The sequence below is a fragment of the Babylonia areolata genome, chromosome 24, assembly GCF_041734735.1.
Source record: "Babylonia areolata isolate BAREFJ2019XMU chromosome 24, ASM4173473v1, whole genome shotgun sequence".
NCBI classification, from domain to species: domain Eukaryota; kingdom Metazoa; phylum Mollusca; class Gastropoda; order Neogastropoda; family Buccinidae; genus Babylonia; species Babylonia areolata.
In genome coordinates, this window is record NC_134899.1 from 48921460 (window position 1) to 48936459 (window position 15000).

General features: G+C 46.1%; 1 protein-coding gene across 1 annotated transcript in view; it reads right to left on the reverse strand.

Moving 5' to 3' along the window:
- The window catches only part of LOC143298663 (glutamate receptor-like), a 74794-nt gene that overhangs the window by 5315 nt on the left and 54479 nt on the right, over positions 1-15000 (reverse strand). The window contains exons 13-17 of the mRNA XM_076611546.1: positions 14164-14362; positions 11958-12202; positions 8589-8703; positions 2257-2394; positions 370-486 (exon numbers count right to left, since the gene is read on the reverse strand). Coding sequence (XP_076467661.1) covers positions 370-486; positions 2257-2394; positions 8589-8703; positions 11958-12202; positions 14164-14362 — 814 coding nt within the window. The remainder of the gene's footprint in view (positions 1-369; positions 487-2256; positions 2395-8588; positions 8704-11957; positions 12203-14163; positions 14363-15000) is intronic.

Sequence of the window (15000 nt, forward strand, 5' to 3'; positions counted from 1 at the left end):
TGCGTGCACACGTAATCGTGCGCATGTGGATCTGCGTGTGTGTGTACGTGTGTACATGTGTACGTGTGTGTGTTTGTGTGTGTGTTTTTGCGTGTGTGTAGATTATGTGTGTGCGTGCGTGCGCGCGCGCGCGTTTGTGTGTGTAGGCGTGAATGTGAGGTGGAATGTCGTGGACAGGGAAGTGACAGAACGCCAACGTTTTGTTTTCAGTTCCATTGTGTGTGTGTGTGTGTGTGTGTGTGTGTGTGTGTGTGTGTGTGTGTGTGTGTGTGTGTGTGTGTGTGTGTGTGTGTGTGTGTGTGTTAGTGTCATACTTGATACCAAGAAAAAAGAAAAAATAAGAAGAATGTGACAACAGCGCCAACTGACTGTGCCAGATGAAGAGCTGGCGCCCCTCAGGGGAGTTCTCTGCCCTTGAGATTCATCATCCGAATGACCACTGACGGACAGCCTGAACTTTGACCTGGCCTCCCTCTTGAAGGACACCTGCACACAGTGGTCACGTCAGGCTGACCCTGCCTCGGGGTCAAGGTCATGTCACTGACCCCTGACTGCTGAACATGGCTGCAGTCACATCAGTGTGGTATGAGTTACATCAGTGTGGTATGAGTCACATCAGTGTGGTATAGTCACATCAGTGTGGTATAGTCACATCAATGTGGTATGGGTCACATAAATGTGGTATGAGTCACATCAATGTTATATGAGTCACATCAGTATGGTATGAGTCACATCAATGTGGTATGGGTCACATCAATGTGATATGAGTCACATCAGTGTGGTATGAGTCACATCAAAGTGGTATGAGTCACATCAGTGTGGTATAGTCACATCACTGTGATATGAGTCACATCAGTGTGGTATGAGTCACATCAGTGTGGTATAGTCACATCACTGTGATATGAGTCACATCAGTGTGTATGAGTCACATCAATGTGGTATGGGTCACATCAATGTGGTATGAGTCACATCAGTACGGTATGAGTCACATCAATGTAGGGAGAGTCACATCAATGTGGTATGAGTCATATCAGTGTAGGATAAGTCACATCAATGTGGCATGAGTCACATCAATGTGGCATGAGTCACATCAGTGCGGCATGAGTCACATCAGTGCGGTATGAGTCACATCAGTGTGGCATGAGTCACGTCAGTGCGGTATGAGTCACGTCAGTGTGGTATGAGTCACGTCAGTGTGGCATGAGTCACATCAGTGCGGTATGAGTCACATCAATGTGGCATGAGTCACATCAATGTGGCATGAGTCACATCAGTGTGGTATGAGTCACGTCAGTGTGGTATGAGTCACATCAGTGTGGTATGAGTGACGTCAGAGTGGGGTGAGTCACATCACTGTAGTATGAGTCACAACAGTATGGCATGTGTCTGTGGCACAGTGACAACTTCATGTTACTTTAAGTGATGTAACGGAACAAAACTCATTCAACCTAAAGAGGGATAGAACAAAACTCATTCAGCCTAAAAAGGAGAAGAACAAAACTCATTCAGCCTAAAAAGGGAAAGAACAACACTCATTCAGCCTAAAGAGGGATAGAACAAAACCCATTCAGCCTAAAGAGGGATAGAACAAAACTCATTCAGCCTAAAGAGGGATAGAACAAAACCCATTCAGCCCAAAGGGGGGTAATTCCAAATTCTGAATGGTGACTGACAACCTGACCTTTCAGTTCCATCGTTTCTCTGCCTTTCACTGACAGACATACACGTCAGCATCAGTCAAGCGTTTAATACATGAATTAATCAGCCGGTTTTTTTGTGTTTTTTTGGGGGTTTTTTTTTGGTTGTTGTTGTTGTTTTTTATCAGTCGTTCGTTCCATCCATGCATCCATCCTTCCATCCATCAACGAGCAACAAATAAAACAATAAACCAATCAGAGATGAGTGCACTGTGGGAATACCTCTGCTGCAGCGTAGAACTAGAGAGACAAATCACACTACTGATCATCAATCGATCACCAGTCTATCAAAGGTCTATCCAAAAATACATATATTGGCGTAAGATATCTTCAGTCATGAAAACTTAGGAAAATGAAATTATCAAAGAACAAAATCGACTTTTGACTGATAGCTAAGTCGATATCTAACTGACTAACAAAAAAGGCATGAACACACACACACACACACACACACACACACACACACACACACACACACACACACACACACACACACAGAGAGAGAGAGAGAGAGAGAGAGAGAGAGAGAGAACAAACAGACAGGACGAAAACAGCCTACGTTCTGTTTGCGAGAGTCCACTTTGGTCTTGTAGAGGAACTCTAGGACCACTGAGATGACGGAGAGGGCCAGGCCGGCCAGCAGGATGTAGAAGATGCCGGCCACCTTGGATAGCGTCAGGGCGTTGTCCCCGCTCTCCTGGACACACCGTCATGCTCCGGGTCAGGGTGGCCAAGTGTGGTACGGTCTGTCCTGAACCTTCTGACTCCTAACAAAGGTCCTGAACCTTCTGACACTCCTAACAGGTCATGAACCTTCTGACACTCCTAACAGAGGTCATGAACCTTCTGACATTCCTGACACTCCTATCAAAGGTCCTGAACCTTCTGACACTCATAACAAAGGTCCTGAACCTTCTGACACTCCTATCAGAGGACCGGAACCTTCTGACACTCATAACAAAGGTCCTGAACTTTCTGACACTCATAACAGAGGTCCGGAACCTTCTGACATTCCTGACACTCCTATCAAAGGTCCTGAAACTTCTGACACTCATAACAAAGGTCCTGAACCTTCTGACACTCCTAACAGAGGTCCGGAACCTTCTGACACTCCTAACAGAGGTCCGGAACCTTCTGACACTCCTAACAAAGGTCCGGAACCTTCTGACACTCCTAACAGAGGTCCGGAACCTTCTGACACTCCCAACACAGGTCCGGAACCTTCTGACACTCCTAACAGAGGTCCGGAACCTTCTGACACTCCTAACAAAGGTCCGGAACCTTCTGACACTCCTATCAAAGGTCCGGAACCTTCTGACACTCCTAACAGAGGTCCGGAACCTTCTGACACTCCCAACACAGGTCCTGAACCTTCTAACACTCCTAACAGAGGTCCGGAACCTTCTGACACTCCTAACAGAGGTCCGGAACCTTCTGACACTCCCAACACAGGTCCGGAACCTTCTGACACTCCTAACAGAGGTCCGGAACCTTCTGACACTCCTAACAGAGGTCCGGAACCTTCTGACACTCCTAACAGAGGTCCGGAACCTTCTGACACTCCTAACAGAGGTCCGGAACCTTCTGACACTCCTAACAGAGGTCCGGAACCTTCTGACACTCATAACAGAGTGTTGCTTGATATTCCTAAATATTTATGTCCAAAGTCTGCATTCTCATTTTCTGTAAAGTATCTCCAACACGTTCCCTTAAGACAAGTGAATTCATTAAAACCTACAATGTCGCAGAGGAGACTTTCATGCAGACAAAGGAATGCTATCCCTTATTTTACACTGATTGATGCAAACATGATGACCAACCCAGCTGTGTTCTAGATAATGTTGTTTCATGTTTGTTATGTCCTGTAAACGTATTTGAATGCACGGGTCATTCTGCTATGCTGATAAAACTGTAGCCTGTACATGTTTGACGTCTCTGCAGTATTTGGCCAACCGAGAACCAAGCAACCGTAGAACAATATTTGACGTTTCGCGGTCTGAACATTCGACAAACAAGAATCGTCAGGACTGAACTGAAGGGCTGTGTTAGCATTTCCTTTCCAATACATCGCAGGTTCTGTTTTGTTGATGATACAGAGTAAAGGCTTCAGCAGCATGTTAATCGTGTCTTGCTCCACCTTTCTTTCCACGGTGGAAACAAAATGAATGTTGCAAAAATGATATTGTTGAAAACTAGCCTTTGAAACAGACAAGGACTGCATTGTTTGATACACGCAGTGTGCAGCAGAAACGGTGATAGGAATGACAAGATCACAGAACATGATGGAAATTCCAACCGCTCTTTTGGTTTTCCTCTTTGTTCTTCTTTTATTTGTTTGTTTGCTTTTCTTTCGTCGGCATTTCTTTTTTTTTTTAAATAAAAAAAAACAAGCACAAACAAACAAAACAAAAAAACAAAAAAATCAAGGACACAGCTGAACAAGAGAAAGAAATAGTGTCTTTGAGGATACAGGCTCATTTCCTGGTCTCGACATCAAAGTTCGTGCCGTGAAGAAAAGGACTCTTGGAAAGAAAATGAACGCTCTCAGAGCTCTGAAGAAGACACAAGAAAGGCGGTGAAGTGAACGTTAAAAAATGCAAACAGAAAAAAGTACAGAAATTGCAGGTCAGGGGTGTGACATCGAAAAAAGGCCACACTCAGCTGTCCAATGTTCTTGTTTCCCTCGTTCCATGCCCAGCAGCGAAAGACATGGATACCTCGGCAATTTCCGGGCTAGATGTAAAATGTGCTGTGTGAATGAAAAATGCGATCCTTTTTTCTGAAATCTGCTTGTGTGTTTATTTCTTCTTCGGTGAAAAGGGAGGAGAGAGGGGGTCGGGGGGCGGGGGGCGGGGCAGCGTGGGGTGGGGGGTGAGCGAGAATCCTACGTCCCTTCATACGTGACAGCTGAACGATATACTACATGTCACACGTCACAATAAGCTACATGTCACACGTCACATAGCACGTCCCTTCACACGTGACAGCTGAACGATATACTACATGTCACACGTCCCAATAAGCTACATGTCACACGTCCCAATAAGATACATGTCACACGTAACATATCACGTCCCTTCACATGTGACAGCTGAACAGCATACTACATGTCACACGTAATATATCACGTCCCTTCACACGTGACAGCTGAACAATATACTACATGTCACACGTCACATATCACGTCCCTTCACACGTGACAGCTGAACAATATACTACATGTCACACGTCACATATCACGTCCCTTCACACGTGACAGCTGAACAATATACTACATGTCACACGTCACAATAAGCTACATGTCACACGTAACATATCACGTCCCTTTACACGTGACAGCTGAACAATATACTACATGTCACACGTCACAATAAGCTACATGTCACACGTCACATATCACGTCCCTTCACACGTGACAGCTGAACAATATACTACATGTCACACGTCACAATAAGCTACATGTCACACGTCACATATCACGTCCCTTCACACGTGACAGCTGAACAATATACTACATGTCACACGTCACATACCACGTCCCTTTACACGTGACAGCTGAACAATAAGCCACATGTCACACGTCACAATAAGCTACATGTCACACGTCACATACCACGTCCCTTCACACGTGACAGCTGAACAATATACTACATGTCACACGTCACATACCACGTCCCTTTACACGTGACAGCTAAACAATAAGCTACATGTCACACGTCACAATAAGCTACATGTCACACGTCACATACAACGGCCCTTTACACGTGACAGCTGAACAATAAGCTACATGTCACACGTCACAATAAGATACATGTCACACGTCACATACCACGGCCCTTTACACGTGACAGCTGAACAAAAAAAAACTACATGCGACACGTCACATATATGTGCATTCCACATCACGTAAGTAATTGTGCAAAACGTCTATGGATCTTGTCAGAAAGAACAGAAGAGGAACATGGAACAGGATGCGATGATGTTGAGGAGGAGGATTCAGATGATGGTGTATATGACGTCCACGTCTGTGTGTGCGCATTTGTGTGACTGTGTGTGTTTATAAATAGATAGATAGATGAGTACATGAACAAAACGTGCCCGAAACTGTACTTGTGGAAGGGAATCCTTCTCTTCCTCTATGTTCTCCTGCCTGACTGCATTTGCCATTCTGTGTGTGTGTGTGTGTGTGTGTGTGTGTGTGTGTGTGTGTGTGTGTGTGTGTCTGTCTCTGTCTCTGTCTCTCTCTGTCTCTGTCTCTGTCTCTGTCTCTCTCTCTCTCTGTCTGTCTGTCTGTCTCTGTGTCTCTGTCTCTGTGTCTGTGTCTGTCTCTCTCTCTCTCTCTGTCTCTCTCTCTCTTTGCCACACCCCCATGAAGCCATGTCCAAAAAAGGAGGTATTGTAATGTGCGGAATGCAGCGAACAAGAGGAAGCTTTTTACGTCCAATTGAAAACGTGTGTCGGACAGGAGGACAGAGCTCAGCCTCTCTGATAACTCCCTTGTTGCAGTGTGTCATCTCCCCATGCAGGCCCTCACACAGCCATCCGTTGTTCCACCCCCACACCCCCTGCGTAATGGGCTAAAAATACATCTCTGTGTTGACATGAAACCACTGTAATAAAACCCTCTCTGTCTCTGTCTCTGTCTCTGTCTGTTCCCATCTCTATCATTTGCGTTTCTGTCACCCAGTCTCTCTTTCTTTTTCCAAGAACACACACATACACACACGCGCGCGCGCGTGCGCACGCACGCACGCACACACACACACACACACACACACACACACACACACACACACACACACACAAACACACACACACACACACACACACATGTATGTATGGATATTTTTCCGATCTCCCAGGTCAACATATGTACAGACCTGCTCGTGCCTGAACACGCTGCGTGTGTGTACCCCCGCAGAAGATCAAATACGCATGTTAAAAGGTCCTGAAAGCCATGTCAACGTTCGGTGGGTTATGGGAACAAGAACAAACCAGCATGCACACCATCGAAAACGGAGTATGGCTGCCTGCATGGCAGGGTTTATGAACAAAACGGTCATGCACGTTAAATATCTGAGTGCGTGTGTGTGCTTGCCTGAAAACTGATACCTTGGAAAAGATTGACGTCGTGTAAACGATGGCTTAGTTAGATACAGAGCTAGAGATTTCAGTTTGTTTCTGTTCAAGGCGAACGCCATTTCAGGGATGTTGGAAACGACAACAGTCGAGGACAACATTGGCGACATCGTGGAATGAACATAAAATGACAGAGTAAAACTGAAGCACTTATCAAGATAGTGAAAATGAAACACTTAAAAAGACAGTGAAAATGAAACACTCAAAGCGAAAAGATGATCTGAATGATCAAGAAGAAAGGAAATACTCAACAACAGGGAAGAAAAGGAGACATGAGAGAGTGGGGAAAAATGGCCACTCAAGAAACACCGTGAAGTGTTTGAAATGGGTCAAGTGGACTGGTCTTGGGGGCGGGGCGGGGTGGGATAGAATTTTGAAAAAGCGTAAATGCGAAAAAATCAATATGGCATACAGAAATACGAGACTCGAGGACCAAGTGACCAAGTGACCCAGACATCCTGTGCTTTGATGCTGCCCTGGACATACTCTATATTAGTTTTCCTAAGTCTGCATTCACTCTTCTTCTTAAAGAAAGTGTCGCTGGTACTGAAAGTATATCTCTAAGCTTTGTTTCGTTTTTGAAACTTTTATGAAGAAAAAAATAATCTCTTAGCATCTTCGGACTGACAATGCTGCCAATGTTTTATTTCCATTTCAGACATAAATTTTCCTGAACATTTGATTTCAATGGAACTTCCTGACACTTATATATATATACATATATATACATATATATATATATATGTGTGTGTGTGTGTGTGTGTGTGTGTGTGTGTGTGTGTGTGTGTGTGTTAACTTTTGGAATTCATAGATGCGCTTAATGTTACTTTTTGCATTGCTAAAGAAGACTCGTAACATTTTTTTCCTGGATGTTTATCCTTGAATATGTGTATATGCCAGTATCCCTTTATAATTTTCGCGAGTGGAATATGGCCCTGCTGTTTCCTGCGGTTGCGTGATAATTGTAATATCATTGTTACATTTCAAAGTGGAAGGTCCCACACCCACAACTGCATGGTTCATGATATTTTCTTCAGTGCATTTCTTACAAGATACACTGTAATATATTCAAATTCATTCCACACTTTATATATATATATATATATATATATATATATATATATATATATATATATATATATATATTCGAGACAGCTTGAGCTGAAGAGTGAATGATGTGTTAGGAATATCATGAATGCCATAAGTTATTCGACAAGCCTCAAAGGCAGAAAAAGACAGACAGACAGACAGACGCAGAGAGAGACAAGGATGACAAGACAAGACAAGACAAGACAAAACAAGACAGGATCGTTATCATAAACGAGTGTCAAACATAAACCTGTGCAACTTCGAGGGGTTAGCTGAAAACGTTAAAGGTACCGCAGCCTTTTTACGGCCATCAGAACAGTGAATTCGTCTCCACTGTGTCTAGAGCTCGGCATAGGAAGGCGGGGCTCAGTCCTCTCCCTCCGCACGTTTTGAACTTCCCCAAGCCAGGCAGCCAGTCACACCAGGTGGGGTGAGGAAAACATGAGTGAAGTCCCTTTACCAAGGACACAACAACAAGCCTAAACGGGGCTTCGAACCCTGATCACTGGTGACGCTGGATCTGACGTCCACCGCTAACCCGTTCTGCCACGCCGCTTCAAGAAGGGACAGAGGGGGGAAGGGAAAAACATGTAAAAAGATGATTGTACAAGAACGAAAGAGAGACAGTCACATAGACAGAGACAGAGACGAAGAGGGAGATACCTTGGTGGTTCCTTTTTCAGGAGGGCATTCACTTCTCTCGAACCACCAGTACTTCTTCAGCTGTTCCAGCTCCCCCCGTTCTCTCAGCTCTAGAATGCTCAGTGTTAAACGGTCCCTGAAACACACACACACACACACACGCGCGCGCGCGTCAATGTTACTCAAAATTAAAGTGTCAGAAACGTTGACACACACGAAGAATGGAAGGGATGTGGAAGACAAAATCAACAGACAAGGTCTGTTTCTTACCACACAACAAAAATAACTCAACTTGCTACTGACATTCCGGTTAAAAAAAACAAATCCATACACAGTCCTTGTGCTTTCTTGACAGTATGGAATACGAAGCAAAGAGGGTCTCAAACAACATGGCTGTTGTCATGTTCACCAGACAGCACTTTCCCGTCCGAACTGCATGATGAAGAAATGGAACGGTTGATATTGTTCAAACAATGCCAAATTTCAAATAGGCGAGGATGCCAATGGATTTTCTTTTTTCATTCTTTCATTTAAAAGGATAAGAAAAAAATGCCATTTCACTGAAACTGGCAGAGACGGTTAGAGACGGTTCAACAAGAAGATGGCAAAAAATGGACTTTTCTCACATGCCTATTTGTGTCCAGCTGACGGCCCAGTGTCATTCTGATCACCATGTCCTGGCCTGCCTCTTTCTCACCACTGTCACTTTTTTCGGTTCGCTATTCAAACTTCTTCGTTGGGCTCTTCAAAACGAACTCGGAGATGTTTTTTTTTTCTCATCTGTCAAACAATTCCTTCCCTCCGCGCTAGAGAGAGAGAGAGAGAGAGAGAGTGTGTGTGTGTGTGTGTGTGTGCGTGTGTGCGTGTGTCTGTGTCTGTGTGTCTGTGTATGTGCCTGTCGTTGTCTGTCTGTGTCTGTGTGTCTGTTTTGCTTGTAAAAATATTTCTTCGATTCCTTTCTTTAATTGCAGTCCTCAGTGGTTTGACAGCACAATCGGCAAATGGTGAAAACAGTGAGCAGATGAATTTTCTTCTTCTTGTTCTTCTTGGCGTTCACTGCTACACAATCAGTCCAGCTCTAGCGATGAACGGCGTTGTTTTCTCCGCCTCTTTGAGCTGCCGTGTAGTTTGGTCGTGAGTGGAGTGTCGACAAGTCACACATCATGTCTTGCCTGTTTGTACAGGGGGCAGTTTTGGAGAATATGCTCCACTATCTGGTCTTCCTGTCCACAGGGACGGTGGGAGGTGGCACCAGCTTCAGGTTTTGGGTACATGTGATTGTACCGTCTGTTGTGACCGGTGGGGTCTCAACGGCACACCTTGCTCCTCTGGGCAATGTGTGGCAGTCACTGTTGGTTGTTGTAAGTGCCCTGATGATGACTTTATTTCACATAAGTTGACGCTTTTGTTGGGTTGCTTCCATAAGGCACCCTTTTAGGCCAGCACATCAGCTTGCTCACTCCCAGGAACTCCGTAATGGGCTGGGAGCCTCTGTCTGCTTCTTGTCACTTTCTGTAGTGCTGTCAGCAGGGTTGGAAGCTTGCTGTTGTGAAGGGCTTGCAGCACTGACAGAGCGTCTGTCAGGAAGACAACTTGGCAGCAGTCATTGTCGTTCAGTCCTGAATCGTGCAGGCGGCCTCCATGAGTACTTCAGTCTCTGCGTGCTGTGTGTGCCAGTGGCAACACTGATAGCAGCTGTCTCTCCTTCAGGGAAGCGCCCCCCTGACCACCACGTTAGTTGCTGATCCGTCAGTACTCCTGTGGGAACTATTCAGCGATCATAGCCAACGTGACGGACTGCTTCAGTGAGTCGCTCTGTGTGTCACGTGAAGTGGGGCAGAGAACTGTAGTGAAGACCTGGATGTCAGTCTGGATGGCCGCCCAGTGTTCTGGTACTTCTGATGGCCGCCCAGTGTTCTGGTACCTCTGATGGCCGCCCAGTGTTCTGGTACTTCTGATGGCCGCCCAGTGTTCTGGTACCTCTGATGGCCGCCCAGTGTTCTGGTACCTCTGATGGCCGCCCAGTGTTCTGGTACCTCTGATGGCCGCCCAGTGTTCTGGTACTTCTGATGGCCGCCCAGTGTTCTGGTAGGCCGCCCAGTGTTCTGGTACTCTATCTGTTTGGCCCGCCCCAGTGTTCTGGTACTGATGCCCATTCTGATCTGGCCGCCCAGTGTTCTGGTACCTCTGATGCCGCCAGTGTTCTGGTACCTGATGGCCGCCCAGTGTTCTGGTACCTCTGATGGCCGCCCAGTGTTCTGGTACCTCTGATGGCCGCCCAGTGTTCTGGTACTCTGATGGCCGCCCAGTGTTCTGGTACCTCTGATGGCCGCCCAGTGTTCTGGTACTTCTGATGGTGCATGGGGAGTACGTCCTGGCGGTGTTCCTGAAGTTTCGAAGTTTGTTTGAGATTGGTGAAAAGTATTTTGATTCGAAACAGACAGGAACAAAAAGGCCAACCACGTGCAACTGATTTGGTGGAAGACAAACACAAAAGGATTCATAGATGAATATAATAAAAACAGCAGTTTATACATCTGTAGGTTATCTACAGGATATATCAGCAACAATATGTGTATTTACTGGAGCAGTCGGTGATTATCTTGATCGGGAAATGAATAATTAATCAGATAAGCATGATTAAAGTAAGACTGCATTCAAAAGTTGATTCTGATTTACGTTATGCCGAGAAAAATAAAGGGGGGGGGGAGTTATTTGCAAGTCTGTTTGTCAACATCCATTTCATTCAAACCTGTTCAGAAAATGAGAATGAGATGACTGAGAGGTCATTAAATCTGTGGCAGCCTGCTTTTTCCCTAGCATTGACAGCATGAGATTAGTTACCGCAGAGATGATCACAACTGAAGCAAAGGAATCACTGTGGTGCAACTGAACACACCAGGTACCACGCGAATGGGTCCCAACAATTCTGGGCATAAAGCCTTTTTGTGTGTTCCACTCTTCGACTTCTGTGAAAGCTGAGTGTGTTACTGAACTATGGTGGTCTGTCGCCGTTAGTAACAACCCAGTGAGGGTTGTGACTGACCCAGTAAAGTGGACACTGACAGTTGTGTGACACGGATGAAGTTGGCCTGGTTGCTGCAACGAGAATCCACGCCAAAGTGTTAAGGCCTTCGTTCCCCCCCCCCTCCCCGCACCCCCCAAGCCCCCGCCCCTTCCCCTCCGCCCCCCCCCCCGCCCCCCCCCCCCCCCCAGCCCTCCCCCCCCCCTCACACACACACACCATTCCGTTTCTTTCCTGTTTTCTGATTGTACCTACTGAAGGCTGCATCGAGGTGCGTGCAGAGTCTGTACAATTAAACTAATTAACTAACTAATTTACTAACTTACTAATGCACGAATGAACAAACCAAACCAGGTAACTCATACCGAATGTCCGAGCCCATTGGCGTGGCGACCCCGTAGCCTTTGGAGTCCAGGTTACTGCCGACCTTGATGGTGTCACAGGGCTGACGGTTGTTGTGGTACTCGTTGGTGGTGGACTCGATCAGGAAGGCGTACTTGCCGTGCGAGTTGCGCACCTTGTGAATGCCCTCCTCGTTGGTCTTCACGAACACGTTCTTCTGTGACGTCATGAAGGACCACATGCGCTGGTACAACGATACCGTCGTTTGCTGCACATCGGGACAGGGTGAAGGGGTGAGTCAGTGGCTGGTGATGACAGAGAAGGAGAGACAGATAGACAGAGCGATAGAGACAGACAGACAGAGCGATAGAGACAGACAGACAGAGCGATAGAGACAGACAGACAGAGCGATAGAGACAGACAGACAGAGCGATAGAGACAGACAGAGCAGGGGTGGTAGAAAATGATGGAAAAGGAAAGAGAACACAGTGTCGGAAAGGAGATAGATAGATACCTAGATAGATACACAGACAGATACATAGCCATGGACAGAAGTAGAGAAAGAAGTCACACAATCTTGGTCATAACATTATGATCAATGGTCTCGCCCTTTCGCAGCATTGTACAAGGCTGGGAGCCAGTACTTAGCCAATCACTTAATCTGTCAGTCTGGTGGGCTACCAGCCAGTGATAAGTCAGTCAGTCACTTCACATATCCGCCACTTACCCATTTCATCAGTCAACCTTTGTGGGCTGCCCTACTCTTAATGGATCTCCCTATGTAGCTCAAAGAATGAATTTTCAATTGTTGTTTTACACAGCTGGATTAGCCCGACAAACCCTTCCTGAGATGAAAACTGTATCGTTGATTGTGTCCTCATATCATGTCTCCCTACTGTCAAACACCGTATCAGTCCAAGGAGTTTGCGATTTTTTTTATCCATATTCTGTCCTCTGCAGTCAATCCCAAACACTTGCTGTCTGCACTGCATACACATCTCCACCAATTCTGTGGTCCACGACCTGGATTATTCTTCATTCAGAAAATATTAACAATCGTTGTTTTCCTCTTTTCTGATTCCCAAACTGCAATCAAACTTCTACCATAACCCACCAAACAAAAACTAACAACTCAAAAAACTAATAGACAAACAAACAGACAAACATTTGTCTCATACAATTTAGTTTTTGAAAGCTATTTTCATTTTTATTTCAATCAGTCAAGTTGTTCAGGACCAGGTTTTTGATGAAGACAAAAATTTGTCAAGGAACATGAACATCGGGAAGTTAAAAAAACAGAACAGAGAGAGAGGTGGGGGGTTACAAAGACAGACAGACAGTCAGAGACAGAGACAGACCGACAGAGACAACAGGAAACAGAGAAAATGATAGGCGTTGTTTGTCACAATGACGTTGAAAAACCATCCATTCACTCACTAGCTCTTCATCTCTTTCTCCACATGGCATGTTCTCTGTGAGACATGCACACACTTCGAGCCACCCGCTGGCCGATTCCCTCACTGACTGGGGCTGAAGGAAGTGGTGATGGAGCGAGAGGCCACAGTGCTTCTCAGTCCCTGTCTGCCTGGCCACGCCCACCGCCAACTTCACTCCACGACTCGGCGACACGACAACACAAATGGACGGCCAAAAAAGGAGAACGTAAAACCCAACCAAGCAAACAGTGCCCTGGTGGTACAAAGGCTCTGCTGCTTTGTTTTATCCCCGTGTTTCCGGCCAGGCCATTGGCCAAGTCCTTCCATCCTCATTCCCCTCGCTGTCCCTCACCCATTCATTCACTCACCTGTCCACGATTCCCCCTGACTGACTGATAGACTGATTGACTGACCGTCTGACCGACTGACTGGCTATCTGACTGGCTGACTGACTGACTGGCTATCTGACCGTCTGACCGACTGACTGGCTATATGACTGGCTGACTGACTGACTGGCTATCTGACTGGCTGACTGACTGACTGGCTATCTGACTGGCTGACTGACTGACTGGCTATCTGACCGTCTGACCGACTGACTGGCTATCTGACTGGCTGACTGACTGACTGGCTATCTGACCGTCTGACCGACTGACTGGCTATCTGACTGGCTGACTGACTGACTGGCTATCTGACTGGCTGACCGACTGACTGGCTATCTGACTGGCTGACTGACTGGCTGACTGACTGATTGGCTGACCGACCGACTGATTGGCTGACCGACAGCGGCACTCACGTTGAAGAAGGCATTGGTGGACCCCGAGGTGAGGGTGCCGTACTTGATCTCGGTCTGTTTGGCCAGGTCCTCTGCCGACTTGATGGGGGCGTTCATCCTCATGGTGGTCAGGTAGGCGGCCAGGTTGGCCGTGTAGGAGCTGATGATGATCAGAGTGAAGAACCACCACACACTGGTCACGATCCGGCCTGACACTGACCTGTTGAGGGGCAGCAGAAACAGATGATGATACACCCGATGTTAGCGTTGGATGGTTACATGTCGTTTGGGGATTTAAGGGGGGGGGGGGGGGGGGACCATGTTATTGTAACTAACGTTTGGTGCTTGATTATTTCTTTAGTTTGTTTTCCGTATTTGCTATTCTCCGTTAACATCGACTCTTGTGCATTGCGTCGATCTTTGATTGAAAATGAAGTTAATTTCACCAATACTTGTCCAGCACTAAATGACCTGAGAAACAGATTTATTTCTGCATAGGTACTACAGCAGGTACTACAGCGAGTACTATATCTATGACAGCTGAATCTCACCCCTTCATCAGAGGCTTTGGCTTTTTTGGAATAAATATATGTATCTAAGTCTGGGTCTTAGTCTAGGACTTGTGTTACTAAACTGGCTTTGAACTACTTTGCTGTAACTTGGGCAGCACGTCACAATCTTCCGTAAAGACCGCGTCCAAACTTGAGAAAAACAAACTTTCACAAGAACAGCAATCTATCAAAAATGCAAAAACCGCGAAACAATAACTTTTAACACAAACCTTCACTTCACGACTGACACCTGACTTAGCTTGTCATCTCTCCAACAACAACACCAACACCAACAACACCAACACCA